Below are 22,686 nucleotides of genomic sequence, written 5' to 3' on the forward strand. Positions count from 1 at the left end.
TAATAGAAGCAAATCCGAGCTATAGTTCAGTGAGATTATCAAACGGCAAAGAGATGCTAGTTTCGAATCGACACCTCGCTCCCAGGGGTGCAGTGCCACTAACGGAATCTAACATAAATGATCCTACTCCTACACATAGTGCAGAGAATGAAACAAATCATGATTTTGAATTCCATGGAAATGAAGTACTTGCAGATCCCATTGCTGGGCCCTCTGACCCAGCGGCTGAAACAATCCCAAATGTAAGAGCTCCAGACGTGACTGCAGAGCCAACTCCTACCCCTTTTATTCCGAATGAGCCACGTCGTTCGGCTCGAGCTCGACGACCCCCTTCCCATCTATCGGATTACGTTCAGGACTAAGGAGGGAAGAATGTCATGAATTTGACGTTGTCATTTAATTAATTCCTATCGTTTCTTTTAGCATAATAAAGCCTAAGATTCAGGTTTATTCTTTATTCTCATACCATCTCACACTTACAAAACAATACAAAATACATATAAACACATTATAAAAAACCTAACCTTGGGTGCCGCCAGCAGCGGGGCAGGGCCCAAGCTGCCGGTGGTCAGGGCCGCAGAGAGGGGAACCGGCGGACTATTTGCGCCGTGTCCAAGATCACCGCCTTCTGCATCTGACCCTTGATCCAACCACCTAGCGAGAGTCTCTCAAGGTGTTGGTCGAGACTCTTCGCTATGAGACCGTTCGCTGAAACGACTATCGGGACAATGATCGTCGAATCAACATCCCACATGGGGTCTAGGTACTTACTGGACTTGTCCTTCTCGGCTTTCACGAGATTCTCATCATGGGGGATGGTGATGTCGACGAGCACGGCCCGGCGCTGCGATCGATCTATTATCACAATGTCAGGCTTATTGGCTACAATAGTCCGGTCAGTGATGATAGATCGATTCCAATAGAGCGTAGGACGACCATTCTCGAGAACTGGCACAGGTAAATACTTGTAGTACGGTACTTCGCGGTCCACAAGGCCGTATAGAAGAGCAAGTTGCTGGTGAATGATCCTGGCTACGAGATTATGTCTGTGCAAGTACTCGCCGTTAGCAAGATGAGAACAACCGGAAATGATATGCCTGAGTGACTCTCCGGGACGGCGGCATGCCCGACAAATGTCGACCGTACCGTCCTTCAGGATATATTTCCGATAGTTGTTCGTTCGAATTATTATTATTGTATGTATGTGGGATATTAGGATAAGTTGGAATGTGTCTAAAAATAAATAAATATAGTTGGTCAAGCAAACCTTGTCAGTAGAAAAAGGAGGCAAATTAAAAAATGTATGCGCGAAGGGTTATCGTCCGATAGAAAATTTGAATTTCGCGCCTTTTTCTACTGACAAGATTTGCTTGACTAACTATATTATAAATAAATGTCAGCCGTTGGCGTCCACTGTCGAACTCAAAAATGGTCACCTTATTTTATTTGTAGTCTGCCTCTTTCGCACTCATGGTATGCTCATAATAATCATATACGTGATGGCTTCCCTTTTGCACACTTCAGCTATTCTTTAATAGGCATCGTAGATTATTATTTATTTTAAACTTTATTGCACAATTAAAACACGTACAAATGGCGGACTTAATGCCTCAAGGCATTCTGTACCAGTCAACAATAGTAGGGCATAGGGCATAGGGGGAGATGATTGCAACATTTTTTTTCAAATTTGCCGCCTTTGTCTACTGACGCAAATGTGCGTCCAACCTAGGAAGCTGGTTACTGGCTACATGCCCATCCTTCGCCTGATATTGGTACTTCATTGGATCCGACCTCCCTTAGACTGGCGACTGGTTTGCGACTCGGGGTTTCGGTGTTTACGCCACACATATGCTCTTGTGGCACGGACGTGGACCGACTGGGACACCATGGATTATCTTGTCAAAAAAGTGCAAGCCGTTTTTCAATTTCAATTATTTAATTCAGGCAAATGCCCATATAATTTGTTAGTAATACAATTAAATTAATCTTAATATGCTAATGTTAGTAAATACACATTAAATTAGAAATAAAAATATACATAAGATTTAATTTTTTACATAATGAAGACTGCCACATTCCAAACCCTACCGCTGTACATGCAACAGCATCCAAAACTCGACTCGTTGTGAACTCGTTGTGTTTTTCAAGACATGCGTCGCTTAATGACATAATCCGTCGGCGTCGGTCTCTTGCCACCATCAATGTGCCCGCTCTTCTTGAACCGACTGGCATTATCAGGGATGATGGCAAGAGGCCCGATGGGGTCTCCTTGGTTCCTTGGAGCTTGGGACGGATGTTAGTGTGGAATGCTACCTGCGTAGACACACTGGCACCGTCCCACCTCCAACGGACTAATGTAAAAGCGGGCGGAGCGGCGGAAAGTGCCGAAATTTTAAAACGTAATAAATATAAGAGCCTCGGTAGAGAGTACCATTTTGTTCCATTTGCGAAGCGTCTACCGTCTGGTTGACGTAACTGGTGACCGAAGAGCTGGCGGCTTCCTCGACAACGTATCAGCATTGCAATACAGCGAGGAAATGCCGCCAGCATCCTTGGTACAATGCCTCAAGGGCCTATTGTAGATTTGAGCTAGTTATTAATTTCGTTTACGTACTTTACGTAGTAACACTGTACATATCTTGTATGTAAATAAATGGATCTTCTCTTTACAAATGACGTAAAAGATATCAGAACCGTACTCTGAATATAGCACTTAAATAATATAAGAAGGTATTTAATTTCAGTAGTATATTGATATAAATACTACCACAATGGTAGCTTTTTAACATTGGCGACATGTGCGAGTGAGACACCGCGACCCCCTTTTGCTATCTCAAGTAGACCGTTTTCTCTAGTCTGGTACGAACACCTTTCTGGCTCGGTGATAAGGCTCAATTTAGTATGGCAAAAAAAGTGTCAGCTCGCTCCACCTTAGGTATAACTTCATGGTTCTATCTATAGTTGGTCACTCAGAATAATGACTAAAGCATAGAAGTCGGGCAAAAATGCTTCGCAAATATATATACCCGTACTTTACTTCCTTACGAATTAGATAATGTGCCGAAAAGAGATGCATATATGCTTGTTATTTCTCATTTACGTACGGTGTCATAAGTTTGATAATTTGCTAGGGATGTAACTGTGTCGACTTTTTATATCGATAAATTATGCATAAGTTTATGTGCCGTATAAAAGAATAATCACGAAATTGGCAAATTGATAATTATTATTATTATTTCATTTTAGACAGGCAGCTGATGCTGGTACGTCTAAATCATAGTTCACTTAGCACAGTTAGCATAGTTTGTCTAGTCTATTTTTAAATTGATTAACACTTGCAGAGTTCACAACTTCTGAGGGTAATTTGTTCCAAGCCTTTACTACTCGGTTTGCAATAAAGTGTTTGCCGATATTTGTTTTGTGCTTTGTTGTTATTAGTTTAAGGTTGTGTCCTCTTGTGCGCGTGTTTGAGTTAATAGTCTGGCTAATGAAAGTTGAACCTGAAAAAACGCGGCAATTTCAAGAAATCTGTAGCAGGCGGCTCGTTGAAATGAAATGAAATGAAATGCGTGGAATACAAGGATTGCATAACTTTTATACTTTTTATAATTTTCATATTCTAAAAATCATTAAAAAGTATAAAAATTATGCAATCCTTGGAATCAAAGAGCCGCCTGATATGAGGATTAATGCATGTACCTAATATAGCTTTTATCTCATTTGCAGTCTACCACTCAGAGCCGTCTAACTATACCTCTCGTTTTTTTATCATTAGAAAGAAGGCGAGCGATCTTAACGTGTCGTTTTATCGAAAAACACTGAAAATAAGTCACAACAAATATAATATACGATCATTTACATACTTTTGCTTTCATAAGTAAAATATTGCTATATTTATAAAAAAACTTGTCAATAAAAAGACACGTGGAAATGGTTTACCGTTTTTTCTAATGCTAAAAGACTAAGTATAGTTTCTAGTCATGTACAGTCAGCTGCAGAGAAAAGGCACCCCCCTGCATACAAAGTTCTGTAAATTAGTATGGACGTGGGGTACCTTTTCTCTGCAGCTGACTGTACCAAATAGGAAATGAAAAAAAAAACGTTTGTGCAATATATTTTTTTTATTTAATAATAGGGAATATTACGCGAAACTCGGCGTAGGTAGCGCCACTATCACAATCTGAGGGTCTATCGCGAAACAAGAAAATCGAACTTTCGTTATCTAACATCTCTGTCACTCTTGCGTATTCGAGCGATAAAGAGGCAGCTAGACAACGAAATTTCGGATTCGAGTTTTCCGGTAGGTCCCCTGAAAACTTGTCAAAAACCTGTTAAAGGTACAGTATGAATAAGTTACTCTACGGTGCACTAAAAAAGCTAGTGCTGCACTCTGGTGGCAGAACATTGCAGTAATATCCCCTATTCCTCGTCCTTTGGAAATCTGAAATAAAAAGTTGAGTTTTGTGACCAACAATATTAATAAAAGGAACATTCATCAATGATCATTAATGTCTTTTTTATTAGGGTTCCGTACCCAAAGGGTAAAAACGGGACCCTATTACTAATACTTCGCTGTCCGTCTGTCTTTCACCAGGCTGTATCTCATGAACCGTGATAGCTAGACAGTTGAAATTTTCACAGATGATGTATTTCTGTTGCCGCTATAACAACAAATACTAAAAAGTACGGTCCCCTTGGTGCGCCCGTCCGACCCGCACTTGACCGGTTTTCAGTATTAAACTATAGTCTGGCAAACACAATCTGTCAGTAAGTAAGAACAAAGAAAACTATAGATACAGTCGAAGGCAAAAATATCGATCCAGACAAATGGCTTAAAAATATGTGAACACGATTTTATTGTCTGAGCGTACACATATTTTTAAGACTTTGGGAATGTATATATATTTATGCCCTTGACTGTACTCATCAATTAAAATGAGACAGTCCTGGGCCAAACTATAAGAAAGCTGTAAATGTCGATAGGTTATTGATCTGAGGTCGATACATGACTATGCCAAAAATATAACCTTTCATACTTAGCAGAAAAGTTCGAAAATATATGGAAAAATCTATATAGACTTGAATGCAAGTAATAATTACATAAACAACATATCGATTTCTATGTTTAGGGTCAGGTCCTATAAATTAATTTCTTCAAAATTGAACCAAACTCACCGATTAAAGGTTATCGGTTCGTGTGTATTTTCTTTTCTTCCTGTATGCGATTTACAGCCCTCGATCACACAAGACATTATCACAAAGGGAACTTCAAACCATTACAAATAAAAACTCAGCACGTTTTCCAACAATCTTTTAGGAATAGCAACAATATAATTAAAATAAACCAAGATGACCGCTGAAACATCCCGAAATATTTCAACTAAAATAATACGACTATGTCAAGTTGTTACAGTTGACACCTACCTGTGAAATAACGAACATATATTTTATTTGGCTGGATTATATTATAGAACCACATAGGACCATTTGACATTTCCCTCAGTTCATCTTATGACAATACTGAAAAAAACGAAAGAACTTGCGGAATTTTAATAACAAAACTTCCGTGAGACATAGACATATTAAATATATTAATAACGGGTCACTCACGTGTTTTAAGTCGAAAACGCTCGACATGTTTCACTCCGTACCGAGGAGCGTCATCAGGAGCTTGCGTCGACGGTGACGGACCGGCGCAGACTGCGGGCCGCAGCCCTCGGCGCGGGCGCCGGTGGCGGCAGGGGGGGCGAGAAACTACCCTCGTTTACGGCATTATTGTCAAATGATGGGTTGCACACAACACTCACTACGTCATTCGCTAATGGTACGGAGTGAAACATGTCGAGCGTTTTCGACAAGGTGGTTCGACTAGGTTACCCAAAGCTTAAACCCCGCTAGATGGCGTCACTTTCGCAAATTTTTAGGTTTTATTTTTTGTGGAATAGTGTTGGTATCTGTATACTTAAAAGTATGTTTAGCGCACTCTTTACATAAATATTGAACTATTATAATAAACATTGAATACTTCATCAGTGAAAAAAACACTTTTAAAGTCGACAGAGTGTTTCTGTCATGCTATTTCCTACTATTACTCGCACATGCAAACAGTGTTTCCGTGATGCTTGTAGTAGACAATTTCATGCAGTGTAAGTATGCTGCAATGGCGTTGCGGTATGTTCGTGGAAATACGTGCAAGAGGATTCGGGATCGAGACTGGTACGTCAGGGGTACTTTTTTTGTCCTTTTTGTGTTATCTTATGTTTCTTATACCTTTTATTCTTCGAATTCTTGTCCGATTCCGATATAACCGAAATATATTTCAGTGATATCGGAAACGGCTCTAACGATTACGATGAAATTTGCTGTAAGGGGTTCGATCTAGCTAGGTCTTATCTCTGGGTTTTTGAGTTTTTACTTATGTTTCCTTTTTCTCCCAGATATTCAGTATTATTAATAAATTAGTTTATAACGTTTTATAAAAATATGTGACATTTTGAACTAAAAGGTACCACATTGTCGGTTGTCGATTAGGTTGATTTCATTTTGAAGCTTTATGGAAATATGACAACAATAAGTAGGTACCCGTTTGGTTGAAAACGCCACATGTATTGAAAACCTGACTTTCACAAATCTCACCTTTTTGGGTTCTTCCAACTCAGAAAGGATGGAGAATACTGACGATTCTTAGTAGCACTAGCCCAAGGAAGTCCAGGTTTGTAAGTGTCAGGTATCAGTTTTTTTCTAAAGAGCTAAATATAGTTCTACGAGTAAAGCAATCCCTTACTGCCCAGCCTCTATAGTATTTTTCAAACTGGAAGGGTACGATGATAGATTTCATCTCCATACAATTTATAACCCAATAATGCCAAATGTTGCAAAATTATATTGAATTGAGATCTATCATCGTACCCTTGCAGTTTGAAATATTTATTTACGACACAAGTGCGGAAAAGAGAAAATTCGAAACGAGTGGCGACAGATTAAAACTAGACATGTGCGCCGCGCCGGCGCGGCGCCGCCGCGCCGTAGACCCCACGCCGCCGCCGCCGCCGCGATTTTAAAAATTCGCGCCGTAAGCTAAATTTCGAAAAATTGAATTCACCGCTAGGTCGCGTACGACGGCGATCAAGGACACAGGCGGCAATTGACGCTTTCCTCGAAAAAGAGCACACCACGCGTGCAGTTTTTCTTTCGGAAATGATCAAGCGATTTGTCGACCCTACTGACATAGCTTCACCAGATCCAGTCACAATGCCAAGTACTTCAAAGACCGATACAACTTCCAGCCTTTTGAATAAACTGTCATTAAAACACAGCAGTTTCAGTTACGATGAGTACACAGATCCCGCTTTTCAGGAGTGCTAGAAATATCTGGCTACTGCGGTTTATTTGTTACTAGCTTTTGCCCGCGACTTCGTTTGCGTGGAATTAGTAATTTGGGTACCTTAATTCTTAAACAAATCTGCTTTTTAATCCGTCCTTTTTTCACCCCCAAATTGCTCCACACTATACATTTCCACCCCATTTTTTACACCCTTAAAGAAAGATTTCAGAGATAAAAGTTATTCTATATCCTTTCCCACAGCTCAAAATATCCCCATACCAAGTTTCATCTAAATCGGATTCAGCGGTTATTGATTCCCCATACAAATTTCCACCCCCTTGAGGGGTGAGTTCTGGGATAAAAAGTATCCTATGTCCTTCCCCGGGACTCAAACTATCTGTATACCAAATTTCAACTAAATCGGTTCAGCGGTTTAAGCGTGAAGAGCTAACACACAGACAGACAGACTTTCGCATTTTTAATATTAGTATGGATTCTCTTCCTTGGATCGCTGCACTAGCCAGAGCTGTACTGGCAACACCTGCCAGCAGTACGCCCGGTGAACGGGTGTTTTCAGTGGCAGGATTGATTCTCAACGCTAAACGATCGCGATTAGACGCGAGTAAATAAAATTCAATCGCCAATAGGGTTCGAAACGCCGGGATGTATTATATATTCAATATACGCGATATAATCCGTTTTCATAGTTTTATTTCATGAATTATGAGACCTAAAAAAGCTAAAAACTCCACTTTGTTTTTAATAAGAACCATCGAACAACACCCGACGACCTTGACGCCGGCGTGGTCCAGCCACGCCGCGAAAAATCTGCGGCGCGCCGCCGCCGCGAATTTTTATGGCGGCGCACACGTCTAATTAAAACACGACCGCAGAGAGTGTTTTAAATCGACACGAGTTGCGAATTACCTATTCGCACGTGTATCGTACAACGTTTTACAGTACATATGGCCCTTTAAACTTTCGACATATGCATGGAAAGTGCTCTTTACGCACTAGGGCGAGAAAGTTGCACCATATGTACTGTAAAATACTTTTTAGTACATATGGTGCTACATATACGTTACCGCCCTAGTGCGGTAATTAGTACAATACGTGCATATGTCGAAAATGTAAAGGGCCATAATTATGTACTGTAAAACGTTGTACAATACACGTGCGAAAAGGTAATTCGCAACTCGTGTCGATTAAAACACTTCCTTCGGTCGTGTTTCAATTTATCGCCACTCGTTGCCAATTTCCTACTTTTCGCACTTGTATCGTAATGTACTAATAATAAAGTAGTAATTGTAAAATAAAATTAAAACTTTTTTTTATATATATTTTTTTGGATTCAAGTAGGTACAGTGAGTAATAAGTAACAACATTGCATGGCCTTCTAATTATAACTATTATAGAAAACGGGATATTTATCATGTTTATTTATATTATTTATTTCTCGATATTTTGGCCGGTCTTGCAAGACCAGTAGTTGTGGAGATCCCTGGGGAGGCCTATGTCCAGCAGTGGATGTCTTGTTGGTGTAGATGGAATCACACAACAAATGAAATAACATTTTTTCATATTTGTTATCCGTAGTTGTCCCTGTACCTGAAAGAAAAATAATATCATGATAGCACAAAATCTCTAATGTTATAGGAAGAAAGATGATGCAACAATATGGATTCTAATAAAGTTATCATTTACTTACCTAGTAATAATTGTGTTTTTCATTCATAGACAAAATTCCATAATTTTCATCCCCAGGAAATGTTTTATTTTACTTTATTGCAGTGAGGATGTCCTGATTTTTTCTGGCTAATGAAGGAAAACATTTTATTTCCAAGAATGCCTCTTCATTTTGCACAATACCTAAAAAAACCTAGAGTTAGTGACACATTGACTATTCGGCAACCAAAACAGTAATAATTACATTATATAGGTATTGTTCACTGCTTATATCTACCATTACGGAAGAAGTGAGAATTATTTTCTAAAAAGATCGGCACGAGAAAATTACAATGTACAATGAAGGAATGAAACTGTACCTACCTTTCGAAACTACACCATCATGAATTCCGCTTCAATTGAGTCTGAATTTTTCTGGATTTTCGCGGACCAGAACACCGATGATTTTTGTAACTTAATTTAGACGTTGCTATAATTTTCAATTTATACAAACAAATTGACACAATAAACATGACCCTATGTGTCAGTGTCAACACTGTCAAATAAAAATGCACTAAACATGACGGCACTGCAAATCCTGCCAGGTCGGCCAGGCAACGTCGCCAACGTCATAGTGGCAACGCCGCACGCAACGTATTTGTACACGACATTTGTGACACACACATACGTAAAATTGATGAAAAAATTACGTTGATTTATGTATGATTTCTGTATGAAACAAAGTTTTTCTATTAATTTAGCGCAAACGAATATTCGAAAGTAGATAAATGAGCAAATATTTGTGTAGTAATAGTGTGTAGTGCCTTAATTAAAGCAGATTGAATTTTGTATGAAAATCGAACCACCTTAAAACACGTGAGTGACCCGTTATTAATATATTTAAACTTGCGGAATGTTGTCTCACTCACTCATAGACAAAAAGTAATAACGTGTTGTGAATACGATATCTTTTACCAAGCTTTTATTTTTGCCCGGCTTCTTTGCTTTAGTCATTATTCTGAGGTTGGTCAATCCAATTTGTCAGTCAGTAACAACCACGAAAATTATACTTATCCCTTTCTTTTGGGTGCTAGTAACAGTGTAAGACAATGATAGTGTGATTCTCTCTGTCTATGTTTGAAATGAGACAGTCCTTTGACAAACTAATAGCAGTGCTGTCAAAAAGTAAAATAAACATTTTGTTGGTTTATATTATTTTATTTTCAATGTAATTCCGTCTAAACTATACAAAATATTCGTAGATCGGTAATAAGTTCAATATGATAGTCTGACCGGTGTGACTGTACGGTTCATTTATTTACTTGTGGCTTAAATCATCTGCCTGGACAAATTTCATTGTATTTGCGATGTTTAACCCCGATTTTAATGACTACCAACTGACTTCGATAATCACTGAGAGTTCTGGGGGCGTAGCGGTAGTGTACTCAGCACTTTACAAGCCCAATAAGCAACATGTTGCTGTTAAAAGATACTTCGTTGATAATAGCAAGGAAAATGCTAACCTGATCCAGGTAAAGTATACAGTGTTTGACGACTAATATTAATTTTATTTGTTGATCCGCTGGTTGATCCTTACAACAAACGCTTTGTAACGGAAAGTAAACACATCAAAGTAAAATTTCTGTTGCATAAAATTACCTAAATGTACCTACTACATATAAAATTCTACAAATCTGACATTTACATTAAAAACAAATCACAAACAACCCACTGCAAGATATTTCTATTGAAAGAATATGTCACTGAAATTGTTATAAATATTTCAGCAAGACATCTTAACCCGCAAAGAACTGCAGCACCAGAACATTCTTCTATACTTGACTTCTTTTGTCCATGGCCGAGAACTGTATGTAGTGTCTCCTCTGATGACATTTGGGTCCTGCCGAGATGTCTTGGACCGGTACTTCCATGAGGGCTTGCCGGAACTGGCCTGTGCTATAATACTGAGAGATGTGCTCCTAGCATTACAATACTTGCATAAACAGTTGTACATACATAGGTAAGCCTCAATGAAGTAGAAGTTAAAGTATTATGTTCTATTATAAGAAAGCAGCTAACATTATTATATAATTTGCAAACTCAGTAACAGGGTTTGGTAATTTGGTAGCAAATATAATGCAATTTGTCTACTAAAGTTAAGGGCCTGACACTCTTTGATAGAGAAAGATAGTCTCATTGCTATTCCTATAAGAGGAAAGAGAAAATAGTGCCATGCTTTGTCCTTATCACTGACCGGGTGGCATCATAGGTAGGAGGCGATGGCGAAATACCGAAATTTATAAGAGTGAAATAGAAAAAATCCTATGCTGTCCAAATTTTATATTAATTAATTTAATTTTCTTACCCCCAGTCGCTCAGTGGCGCGTCTATAACTACTTGTATATACTATGTCTATGGCTAAAGTACTTAAATAAACTTGCTTAACATTGCCTACCATACCATATTACTAATGTCTGGCACATTGTATAACTTTAAAAAAAGGATTAATTCTCTTATTAGCAGAGGTTGGTGGGGTGAGCTATTTGCCTTATAATATGACGTGAGGCATGATAAGATAAAAGATAAAAATCAATTTATTCAAGTAGGATCTGTTGGATCGCTTTTGCATTGTCAAAAATCTACATTTTATCTTAAACGAAATTAATACTAAACTAGAAATTATAAGGCCATGTCAAATTATAAGGTAAATTGCTCACCCCACCGACCTCTGGTTATTGTAGTGTAGTGTAGTGTCTGACCAAAATCTATGGATCGGCAACCTACTTCTATTGCTAGCCTCGGGGCTAGCAGTTGCAGTAAAATTTATCTAGTAAAAAAAAATATATTTTAATTTTACTCATGTAAATCAAACACCTTAGTTTATTTATTTAAGCTTTATTCTCACACATCCGTTTTCTTCCATTTTTGTTTGTCTGCAGCAGTATTCTCCCAATTCTTCCCTGCAATTGCTATGATGATGTCAACCCATCTTTTTCTTTGTCAGGGAGAGTTCTGTTTCCCCAGCAAACAAATTGGAAAGGTCCAATGGGCAAACGGAACTCAGGGAGACAAAGAACAGATGGGTTGACAACATCATAGCAATCACAGTGAACAACTTGTTGGTAAGCCTTTTATTGCTGTAAAAATGGACAAAAATTGTTATTCGAATTATATTGTCCACTTCTACGGCACTTCTGCATGCATGGGCTTGAAGTAAAATTGTCAGCACTTTGGCAGAGCGATGTTGCTTTCCCTTTCCCTGATATGCCTGCCTACATCTGTTAAATCCCTTCCTGAAATAATTTGAAAAAGAAAGTAGTTTTTTTTCACTTCATATGATTGATATTTCTTGTATTTAAATTTCCATATAAAATTAAACTAATATTATAGTTCGTTTTTTTAGCATTAGAACGAAGGTAAGCGATCTTGATGTGTATTTTTATTAAAAATCACTTGAAAAATAAGTCACTGCAATTATGTTACAGTTATAAATCATATGCGATCTTTTACATTCTTTTGCTTTCATAAGTAATATAAAACAAATTTTTAAAAGCGTTTTTCAATATTTTTAAATAAAAAGACACGAAAGTCAAGATTGTTTAAAAAAAATTTTTATCTAAATTTCTAAAACATTATTATTTTACAAATGGGAGAGCCTCGGAAAATGCTCTGACTAAAACAAGAGCATTATGCATCGGGGCTTAGTTAAAGAGCCAAGAGAAAGTGGTGAATAATTAAATAGAGAACTTCAGAATTACCTATTTCAAAGATTTTTCATGCTGGGTTATCCTCAACTTTTCTATTTTATTGGTGATTATACTGATTATTATTAGCATTAGCTTTACGGGTTTTTATATCCTCTTCAGAAGCGTCCGGGCGTCGCACGTGCTATTAAGCGACAACGGCAGCGTGCGTCTGTCGGGGCTGCGCAGCGCGGCGCCGCTCGTCCTGCGGGGGCGCCGGCAGCGCCGCTTGCATACCCTCCCCCCGCCCGACCCCGACAACGCCAACCTCATGTGGCTTAGCCCGGAGCTGCTGGAGCAGGTCTGTATGCAGGGACTTCATGTTATGTTACTGGATAGTGGAACTCCCCTCGATAATATTGTACGTAATTCGTTTTCAGCAGAATCTTTAAAATAAATATACCAGATCATACACAACCACTTTTTTTTCTACAGTTTTTAATAGCTTACTTTGCTTATCTTTTTCCAGAATTTGAAAGGATACGACGAGCGCTCGGACATCTACTCGCTCGGCGTCCTATGTTGCGAGCTCGGTAACGGCGCCGTGCCCTTCGCGGAGGTGCCCACCACCCTCATGTTCACTGAGAAAGTGCGCGGTTCGCGCCCGCAGCTACTCGACTGCTCCACCTTCCCGCAGCCCGCGGCCCACGAGGTCAAAAGTAAGTTTTCCTTTAGTAAGGCAGAGCTGGCAACGGCGCCGTGACCTTAGCGAAAGTCCCCATCACCCTTAGCTGCTCGACTGCTACACCGTCCCGCAACCCACGGCTCACGAGGTGAAGAGTAAGCGAATTTTCTGTGATGTTTGGATATTCGAAATGATCACCTATATTGTCTTTTATGCTTTCAGTCGCCTGTATCACTCTCAAACCTTTCGCTAGTCGCGCCGTCCATAATCCATGTTGTTTTAATCCCGCAGGTATGTACAATACAGACCCCGGCGTGGGCGACAGCGCGGAGTGCGGCGTGGCGCGGCTGCGCGCGCTCTACTCGGCGCGGAAACTGTCCGACGCCTTCCACCACCTCAGCGAGCAGGCGCTGCAGAGGTGAGCCACTGTGTCATATGGCATTTAAATGGCATTAGGATTCGAGTCGTCACGCCGGCGCCGGTGAGCGAGCGGAACATGAGGAACTTCGCTATACAGTGTTTTTTAAGTGGGACGGTATGGGCAAAGATACTTTGATTGAGTGAGATGCGTAAATTCTAAAGACAATTTCGTGCTTCATATTTGACAGGTAAACGAGATAGCACTGTTAGGCACTAATGAAACATATTTTAAATATAAAATAAGAAACTGTATTTCCACTCTTTTAACTCTACTATTTGTTCATATACCGTTAACGCTTGTGCTTAGATACAAGGTAAGTTCTGTACTGACATTGAATTGTGACCCTTTGACAGATGTCATACATTTTCTGATGTACTGTCTCGTACACGCTGTACAAATCCATACATTTTGCGGTAACTCTGATTATCAAAAGTTGACTTTTGACAATTCAGTGACCGCAAAACATATGGCGCAGTACAGCGCCATCTGTTTTGGATGTCAAACTATTTTTCTTAGACTTTACCTCTCTATAAATTCTTGTCATAAAATATTAATTTAAATTTAAAATAAAAATATAAAAACATAAATAATTAAATTAACTAAAAATATCTACATATTTTTACAAGTAAAAAATGGGAGCTAGCTCGGCGGCGGATGGTAAGGTGCCCAGAAGGCTGGTAGCATTGCCACGCTGAATTGCGATGCCAATTCGCTGGGCAAGGAAGTAACCAGCCCTCTGGTCACCCGTAGCATCAATGAGACGCTTCGCTAGCTCCCTAAATATACAGTGTGCCCCGGGTCCCCAAAGCCTGAGCGTTTCCACCCCAAACGGCTCAAACATGCAACCAGAATCAATGGCGGCATATTTGCGCCGTTTGAGGTGCTTGGCTTAAATTAGCTCCATGCATGATGGTTTTTATTCATTATTTATATCGTTTGAACACCGGAAAAAATCACTAGATAGTATAAAACAAAGTCGCTTTCCGCTGTCTGTATGTCTGTTGGTCTGTCCCTATGTATGCTTAGATCTTTAAAAGTCTTTGGGTCACAGATTTGCCTATGTGTGTAAAATTTCAACTTAATGGGGTTGGCAACTGTCAAAGGTTTGCAGACATGGCGCCATCATAGCTTGCCCCTTTTTCTATGAGATTTGGCTTAAAGGGCTGGCATCCAAAGCATTAAAAAAACAAAAATTTGACACAATTCTAGGGATTGACAGGGCAAGCTATGCTGGCGCCATCTGCTAATTATTTCGACCGTCCAACCCCATTGGTTCAGTAGTTTCGGAGCAAAGAGGCTGTGACGGACGGACGGACAGACATACGCACGAGTGATCCAATAAGGGTTCCGTTTTTTCCTTTTGAGGTACGGAACCCTAAAAAGCGAAACATACAAAAAAACCTTCGCGATTTCATGGTGAAACGGAGATTGCGAGGATGGGAAAATACTTAGATGTATTGTTTTAGAATTGTTATTACTAACAATAGTTGAACTGCAGTTTTACTAAATATTAGTGGACATCTACAAACCTACAATAATGATAACTTAATAACGGAAATGCATTTGTAACATGATATAACGGTAACAAACATCCGATTAAAAAAATTTGGTTCAAACATAAACTTCATGCTTGAGGCTAATTCTCTTTGGTATGGGGCAGTCCGAAACTATTTGAGATAGAGAAAACTGTCTTTAGAACCAATAGGTCTTTTTTGTAGAAACAATTTTGCCATAGTCAAAATTTTGGTCAAGTGTGTGTTCTCCTTAAAATTTATTAAGACTGTTTTTTTTTATGCGTTGTATGGGGATAAAAAATAAGAGCAGCAGGTTAGTGAAATTTAAAAAAAAATCATTCGTCATACATTTTGTACTATGTGTGTGTTGTTAGCGTTGTGTTTGCGGATCCGCATTAGTGTGATAAGTGATAACTGACAACTAAATAACACTGAGCACGCCGTGTGTGCCGATAAGAGATGATTATTCCTATAGTGGTTTTTGCCGAATACCAAATACCGAATATTCGGCTACACTCCCGGCCGAAGCGCCGAATATTCGGCAAAACATGTCCAAATTTTGTATCACTGATTGCAGGGACCCAGAAAAAAGGCCGTCGGCGGTACAGCTCCTTAACCACCAGTTCTTCAGGCAGATCCGCAAAACTGACTTCCTGCCTAGCCTCATCGGCCGCGTCAAGCCCATCAAACCTGACCAAGGTACTACCAGTCAAGGACATGTGACTGTTAGGTGGATCAACTATTTCTTGTTGTTATTCTGTCCCGCCAGCGCCAGCAAGCCATTCTGACTGGGAATAGTACCATAGTTTGTTAGAAGAACAGTTGTACGTTCTACTAACATGGAATGGGCATATAACTACCACAATATTTAATGCACTTTTATTTAATAGAATTTAAACTGTTGTGAGGCATACTAACATTAACTAAGTTAGTTAGGTAGTGTTAGTGCTTGAAAAAGGAGACCTAGGCTCTTCGAAACATGTCGCGCGAGTGACTAAAACAAGTGAGTCTAAACCGTGAAATTATTTAACACTTTTATTTAACTTAAATGCCATTAAATCAGGGTTTAAAGGGAGACCCTCGACTACGTAACCATGGCAACGAGTGACAAAAAAAAGTTGATGCACCCTTAACCAAATCAAAATTTCATTTTAAATTGAAAATCTTGAAGTCGTTTTTATCTGGCAAATTTTGACTCCTGGGAAGGCAGGGGTTAAATAAAATTCGTTATAGTGGAATCCCAGAGAAAACCCTCAAGAAAGAAGTCTAATGGTCGGTTGTATCCACAGTTGTACCAGACCGTCTCGCCTGTCTGTCACCGTTAAAACATTTGCTAAATTTTATTGTATGGGATGTTTCATACTTTACTGGTTGATGATGATTATTCGTCAATATAGTGGTTGATGCAATTGGCCTTAACTGAAAGTTAGGTAATAAAATTTCAGACCGTCCATCACAAGTGGACATAATCAAGGGTTGAAATGAAGTTTAAAGATTTTAATTCACAAACCACATTTATTTAAACATTCATGTCAAGATTTGATTGAATTGTGTATAAAAATATAAGTTATTAAGCAGGCGCTGTTACCTAGGTTCATACTTTGGATTTCAGACTTGGTTAAAATATTTAGGTAATTTGGAAAAATAATAAAAAAATATTGGTTATGTAATTCAATAAATAATTAACTGAATCACGTTGTGGCAAATGTGAATTCACTTAATTACAAACCTAGATCAAGCAGTACTCCGCTTTGTTCATATTCTGCCAGCATGCCTGTGTGTTGAAGGCTGTCTCACAGTCGTCCGCGCCCCTCTTAGAGCCGCAGGATCGCACTATATGCTCGTGCTTCTTCCTGATGGGCTCCGGCAGTAGCTCGAGTGTCGCCTCTATATCGACGTCTCCGTTGTCCAACATACCTGCGGTCTCCATCACGCATTTCATGTAGCATTTTAACTTTGGATCCGGCATCAGGTCGGCTCCAGAATTTACTTTGTCGATTAACCCCATGTCTACTTCACTTTCTTCCCCGCAGTTGTCTCTTAACATCTTGGCTAGTTCTATAGTTTCTTCATCCATACCTTCAGTACACGACTTCTCTCCGATCACCATTCCGATCACGTATAACGCCATCACGGCGGAACAGAGGGCTACGCGCCCTGCCATTTTGTTATTTCAACTTTTTTAATTGACTATAAACAAGTCAGATCTGTTGTTTGTAAATGCTAGTTCTGAAGGGCATTTTTCTGAACGCCATATATATAAAGAGCGGGAGCTGGGGGAGTTAATAATGTGTTGGCCGTCTTTAGTAGACTAATTACACAATTTAGCACCAAATGTAATTAAATCCTTCCTCGTTTCTGTTAATTGAGTGTGTTTAGCGATCTCTTGTAATTTGTAATTGTTTTTCTGCTTTTGTTGTGTCATGTTAGATAATGGTAGTCCAGTTGAGATTAGATGAATGCTTAATCATTTTTGTCATCAGTGCAGATTGTCGACATATTTCGATATGTCACCCTGCAGACTAACTGTAATTGTTAAGTTCATTCGCCGTTGGTTGTACCAAAGAGGATATAATAAGATAGAGCGGTACTGTCATAGTAAATTTTGTAACCACTGTAAATTCACTGCCATCTATCGATATACTTTAAAACTAAAAATGAAGATTTATAAAAATACGTTAAAATGTATTTAAATATGGATAAATGGTTTTTTTATTTGCATTAGTTATTTTTATATGATTTTGACCCATGTTCTTTCACTGATATGCGTTAAAATTATAAATAACAAACGAAACCGTCAACGCCCTCTATATGAGAGTAGGCCAAAGCTAGTGGCGCCATCTGATCGAGAATCAAATTTTCTTGATTTTGGATGCACGTTCTTTTCTTAGACTGTATCCATCTATTACGGAGTTATATCTATCTTTGGTTGTGTACACTGAGCTAATTGATTCCCAATATTAACAAAGCAATCGTTAATGAAATCCGCAGACTAACGGAGAAGATTTTAAATTAGACAGTGATATATTTGCCCTGTTTGTTTTATAATTGTAAGTAATGTTCATAATATTTTTCCAAAGCATTTTAATATTTTTGGTAGAGTTGGCCAATAGCCTTCTTTCGTAATCTGTTTATTTTATTTTATTACGTTTGTTACAATAGTTCCTATATCTAACGTAGGTTATTTTACTTATTTCGTCAAAGGGGTCAGCACGTACTTGTTTTGCAATTTGTTACGATTTCTGATACAGCGGAGGATCCCCGGCGATATCCAAGGCTTTATAGTATGATACTTATTAGGTACACTAGAGATTTTCGTATTATTTTTTAATCGCTTATTTGATATATCAGACTGTTTATAATATATTCCGGATCGTTACTATATAGGTACAATAAATTGGCAAGGTTTTTATTTTTTATTTCCTCTAAAGCCTTATCAAAATTGGTGACGGTTTTAGTTTTGTTGGGAATCGGCTGGTTTTTTAATTATGAAATATTTATTTCGTTACATGACATTTATGCGTGACCTCACCTCAGGTGCCAATGACCATAGTAACATTGCACAATCACCCACATTATAAAATTCAAATTTAAACTAAAAAACAGCGTAGCAGCACCACCACCTCATCATTCGCTTGCCCTTGTCCCATTCACTTGGGGTCGGCGCAGCATGTCTTTTTCTTTCATACCTCTCTGTCACCCGTCATCTCATCATTCACTTGCGTACCACCACCACCACCAGCAGCACCACCACCTATGAAGTTTATTTTTTTTGTTCTATTTCCAGATGACATGTCCGCTCTTCTTTTACAAGAGAAAATGTCCGAAATGGAGATAGAGAAGACGACGGAATGGGACTTCTAAGCACATACTTACTGACAATACGGATATGGGAACATAGCTCTGCCCCTTATAAGGCCGAGTCGCATATATGTATATCAATTACTAGTATAGTATACAACTCAAATCATCTCGTCTGTTGTCAGACGTGAGTATTGAAAATATTTTTGATTATTTATTTGTTCGTATAATTAGAAGTATTGATCCTCATTTGATGTGCGCTTTATGAAGACATTATTGCCTGTATTATCTGTCATTCACCTTTCTTGGCCATAGGTCCTGATAAAACAAACGTTGCGCCTACAATATAAAGTTAAAATTATCTTAAAATATTTATTTATACATATTAACTGAACAAATGGAACTCTATTTATAATTAATGTCTTTGGCAGAAGTCTCTAGTGATTCTGGGTTATTTATTTTTACGAAATAAATGTAAACTGATAATTAGTTTAACGTACAATGCATAAATATGGTATAAATAATGACGTGTCCATGTCCAATAAGATAGTTGCCACATCTTGAATTTTATAATATGCAAGCATAACAAAGTGGAACTATAAATTTTAAAATAAAACACACACAAGCAAACAAATGCATGTCAATTATATACTTCAAACGCAATATTTCATGAACACAACAATAAATGAAATAAATGTCATATACAAAGGGAAAAATTACCAAGTCCTCCAGTACCCAGGGCTGGAATCGAACCAGCGTCCTCCATTTGCGACAAATGCCTGAACCGCTCGACCACCTGGGCACGGTGGCATGGGTCGAAATTTCTTAGTACCCATATGACATTTATTTCGTTTATAGTTTAAATAATAGTGTTACTACTTGTAAAAAACACAAATTTAAATATTTTCATTGAAAGTAATTTGTTCTTAGAGTAACACAACAATAATTTCCTAAGGTACATACTCACATTTAGTACCCTCACTGACGTGTGATGTGACGTAACACTGTGCGCAATTTTGTTAAAGTCAATTAGAGTATCCGGATAATACCTTCGGGTTTGACTTTCATTCTTTAATGCTGTTGGTCCATCTAGACATTTGATCCTCACAAATAGTCCGCGGGGCAGGCGCAAATTTCGTTGGTCATCGTATCTCGGGCGATAACTCATAGAGTAGTTAAGGGAAGTGAATTATGAAGCTTCGTGGACATCACCTGCCACTGCATCAGTGGGTTCAGGAATGACAGCCACCGAAACTTTGTCGATTTATATGCTATTGTGATTTGTGAATTATAAAACTGTCACTCGGCTGTATCACGGTGGAAAGACCGTCAGCTGGTCACATAAAAAACTAGTTAAGAAAGATGTATAATGAAGTCCTGAAACGGAGTGGCAGCTGGCGTCCACGAGGATTCATTACACCTAGCCTTTAATCACTTTACGTGTTATCACCCAGGATGCTATTGATCATGGAATTCTGCTCGCAAGCTATATAAACAAGTTGAATTGAGACACAATAATCTAGACATAAAAATTCAAAATCGCTGTCCTTCTTGATTCGACTGGCAAATCATGTTACTTTTTGGTAACCGGATTTTTTAACCTAATTTGACCCCGCTGAATCCGAATTTGCCGGTTGCCCGATCTAAATCTTGACCGGAAGTGAGATATTCAAGATGGCGACCATTATTGCCCTACATAGCGACCCTAATGAGTTTCTTGTATGGAGACCTATATATATATACATTTTTTTTTTTGATAATTTGTATTGCAAGGAATAACAGTTGACACGTATATTCTGAAAATTTTGAGTATCTATTTGGTATGGTTCAGTATGAGAATAGGTACGAATATTAAATGAATTTATCGTTTTATTAAGCAATTAATCGGGATAACACGGGATTAACATTTTTTGGGATCTGAAATTTTGGCAATTTCTTATTGGTAAATCATTAGTAACCCGGTTTTAGGTTTTTAAGTGTCAGTGTACACATTACAATCCCGATTAATTGCTTAATAAAACGATAAATTCATTTAATATTCGTACCTATTCTCATACTTCTCATACTAGACGCTTTTTTTCATCAAAAGAGTTTTTCCGCGGACATAGATTAAAGGTTACAAATGCGTGCTAAAAGGGGTTACTAATGATTTACCAAAAAGAAATTGCCAAAATTTCAGATCCCAAAAAATGTTTCCCAAAATTTTTTATTGCCAAATAAAGATTTGCCAATATTATTTTTCCCAAAAAAATGTTACGCAAACGTTTTATTTAGTTTAAGAATGTTAAGGCAATGAATCACTTACCAAGTAGTGTTTTCACCAATTTACATTAAGTAAAATGTTTCAGTTGGCAAAACATATTTTGAGAAGGCAGCAATCTCAAGCCTAAGGTCCAATTATGAAGGGGTTTTTTTGCAAGGGTGTTTTTTCCACTTGGGGCAAATTCTAAACAGGTAAATGGGTGTGTAATGAAACAATTTGTTTATGTGTAATGTTTACTATACTCGATTTCTGTGAGATAGCAGTTCTAACCTAACCTAAACCTACTTTAAAAGCAGTTCGTTTTGTGTGGGGTCGCAGTTCTAACCTAACCTAAACCTACTTTAAAAGCCTTTCGTTTTGTGTGGGGTCACAGTTTTAACCTAACCTAAACCTACTTTAAAAGCCGTTCGTTTTCTGTGGGGTCGCAGTTCTAACCTAACCTAAACCTACTTTAAAAGCCGTTCGTTTTCTGTGGGGTCGCAGTTCTAACCTAACCTAAACCTACTTTAAAAGCCGTTCGTTTCTTGTAGGGTCGGAGTTTTAACCTAACCTAAACCTACTTTAAAAGCTGTTCGTTTCCTGTGGGGTCATAACAAGTAATTTGAGTAAATGTTTATTGTGTAATTTTTTTTGCCTTAATAAAACATTTAGCAAATGACCAAATGCTTAAATGTTAATTTTCGTAGTAATATTCTGCTTAAAGAAAATTTGACCAAATGAAAATATGCGTATTGTAAACTTGCCAAAGATAGCATTGACAAATAAAACATTTGCTAAAATTTGTTTGGGTAATGAAATTTGACCAAATTCTTTTTGGGAAAACGGCAGGATCCCCCTAAAACCTTCAATATTGTCAAAAAAGTCTCAAATTTTCATGTTTCACTCACGATTTAGCTCCCTAAACCAAAAATTGTTATAGGTACAAATGTTAAGGACTTGAAAGTGAGTATGACTTTATTTTACGTATTTTATGTATTTTTAAACAAAGTTATTACTTTTACCTACGCGAATCAAATGCGTATTTCAAAGTACATATCTAAAAATAGTTTGATTGTAATTAACTTAAGTCTTACTTAACACTAAACTTTCGCGTTTTGTACACATAATTTAATGTCATTAACGGGTCTAACTCGATTAAATTTCATTATTTTACCTTTTTCCGACGTTTCGGTTAGGTTGTACTAGCTGTGGTAACGGAAGACTGACGTCCCAGCAAAATGTCAATTGAGATATTGGTAAACAACACTAAACTACCCGACATTCGTTTATATAAATGTTCGGGGTAGACAAATAAATGTATCTACCCGTTTCTATTTCATGTAAAAAAAAG

The 22,686-nt window shown here is 38.2% G+C and overlaps 2 protein-coding genes and 1 long non-coding RNA gene across 3 annotated transcripts; 1 reads left to right on the top strand and 2 right to left on the bottom strand.

The window, feature by feature from the left end:
- Positions 1-8,694: 8,694 nt before the first annotated feature.
- Positions 8,695-9,538, bottom strand: LOC134747213 (uncharacterized). Its single transcript, XR_010128304.1, has 3 exons — positions 9,374-9,538; positions 9,033-9,193; positions 8,695-8,932 (listed from the first exon to the last, which is right to left on the bottom strand). It is a non-coding gene; the product is annotated as an uncharacterized LOC134747213 (long non-coding RNA).
- A 602-nt stretch (positions 9,539-10,140) lies between these two features.
- LOC134741595 (STE20-related kinase adapter protein alpha) lies at positions 10,141-19,294 on the top strand. The gene is made up of 7 exons (XM_063674437.1): positions 10,141-10,521; positions 10,777-11,009; positions 12,856-13,033; positions 13,202-13,391; positions 13,649-13,775; positions 15,870-15,991; positions 19,080-19,294. The coding sequence occupies exons 1-7, from the start codon at positions 10,357-10,359 to the stop codon at positions 19,154-19,156; spliced, it is 1,092 nt and encodes a 363-aa protein (XP_063530507.1). The 5' UTR covers positions 10,141-10,356; the 3' UTR covers positions 19,157-19,294.
- LOC134741587 (general odorant-binding protein 69a-like) lies at positions 16,788-17,529 on the bottom strand. Its single transcript, XM_063674426.1, has one exon. It carries the CDS (start codon positions 17,454-17,456, stop codon positions 17,022-17,024), a length of 435 nt encoding a protein of 144 aa, XP_063530496.1. The 5' UTR covers positions 17,457-17,529; the 3' UTR covers positions 16,788-17,021.
- Positions 19,295-22,686: the final 3,392 nt, after the last annotated feature.

Source organism: Cydia strobilella, chromosome 1, assembly GCF_947568885.1.
Source record: "Cydia strobilella chromosome 1, ilCydStro3.1, whole genome shotgun sequence".
NCBI classification, from domain to species: domain Eukaryota; kingdom Metazoa; phylum Arthropoda; class Insecta; order Lepidoptera; family Tortricidae; genus Cydia; species Cydia strobilella.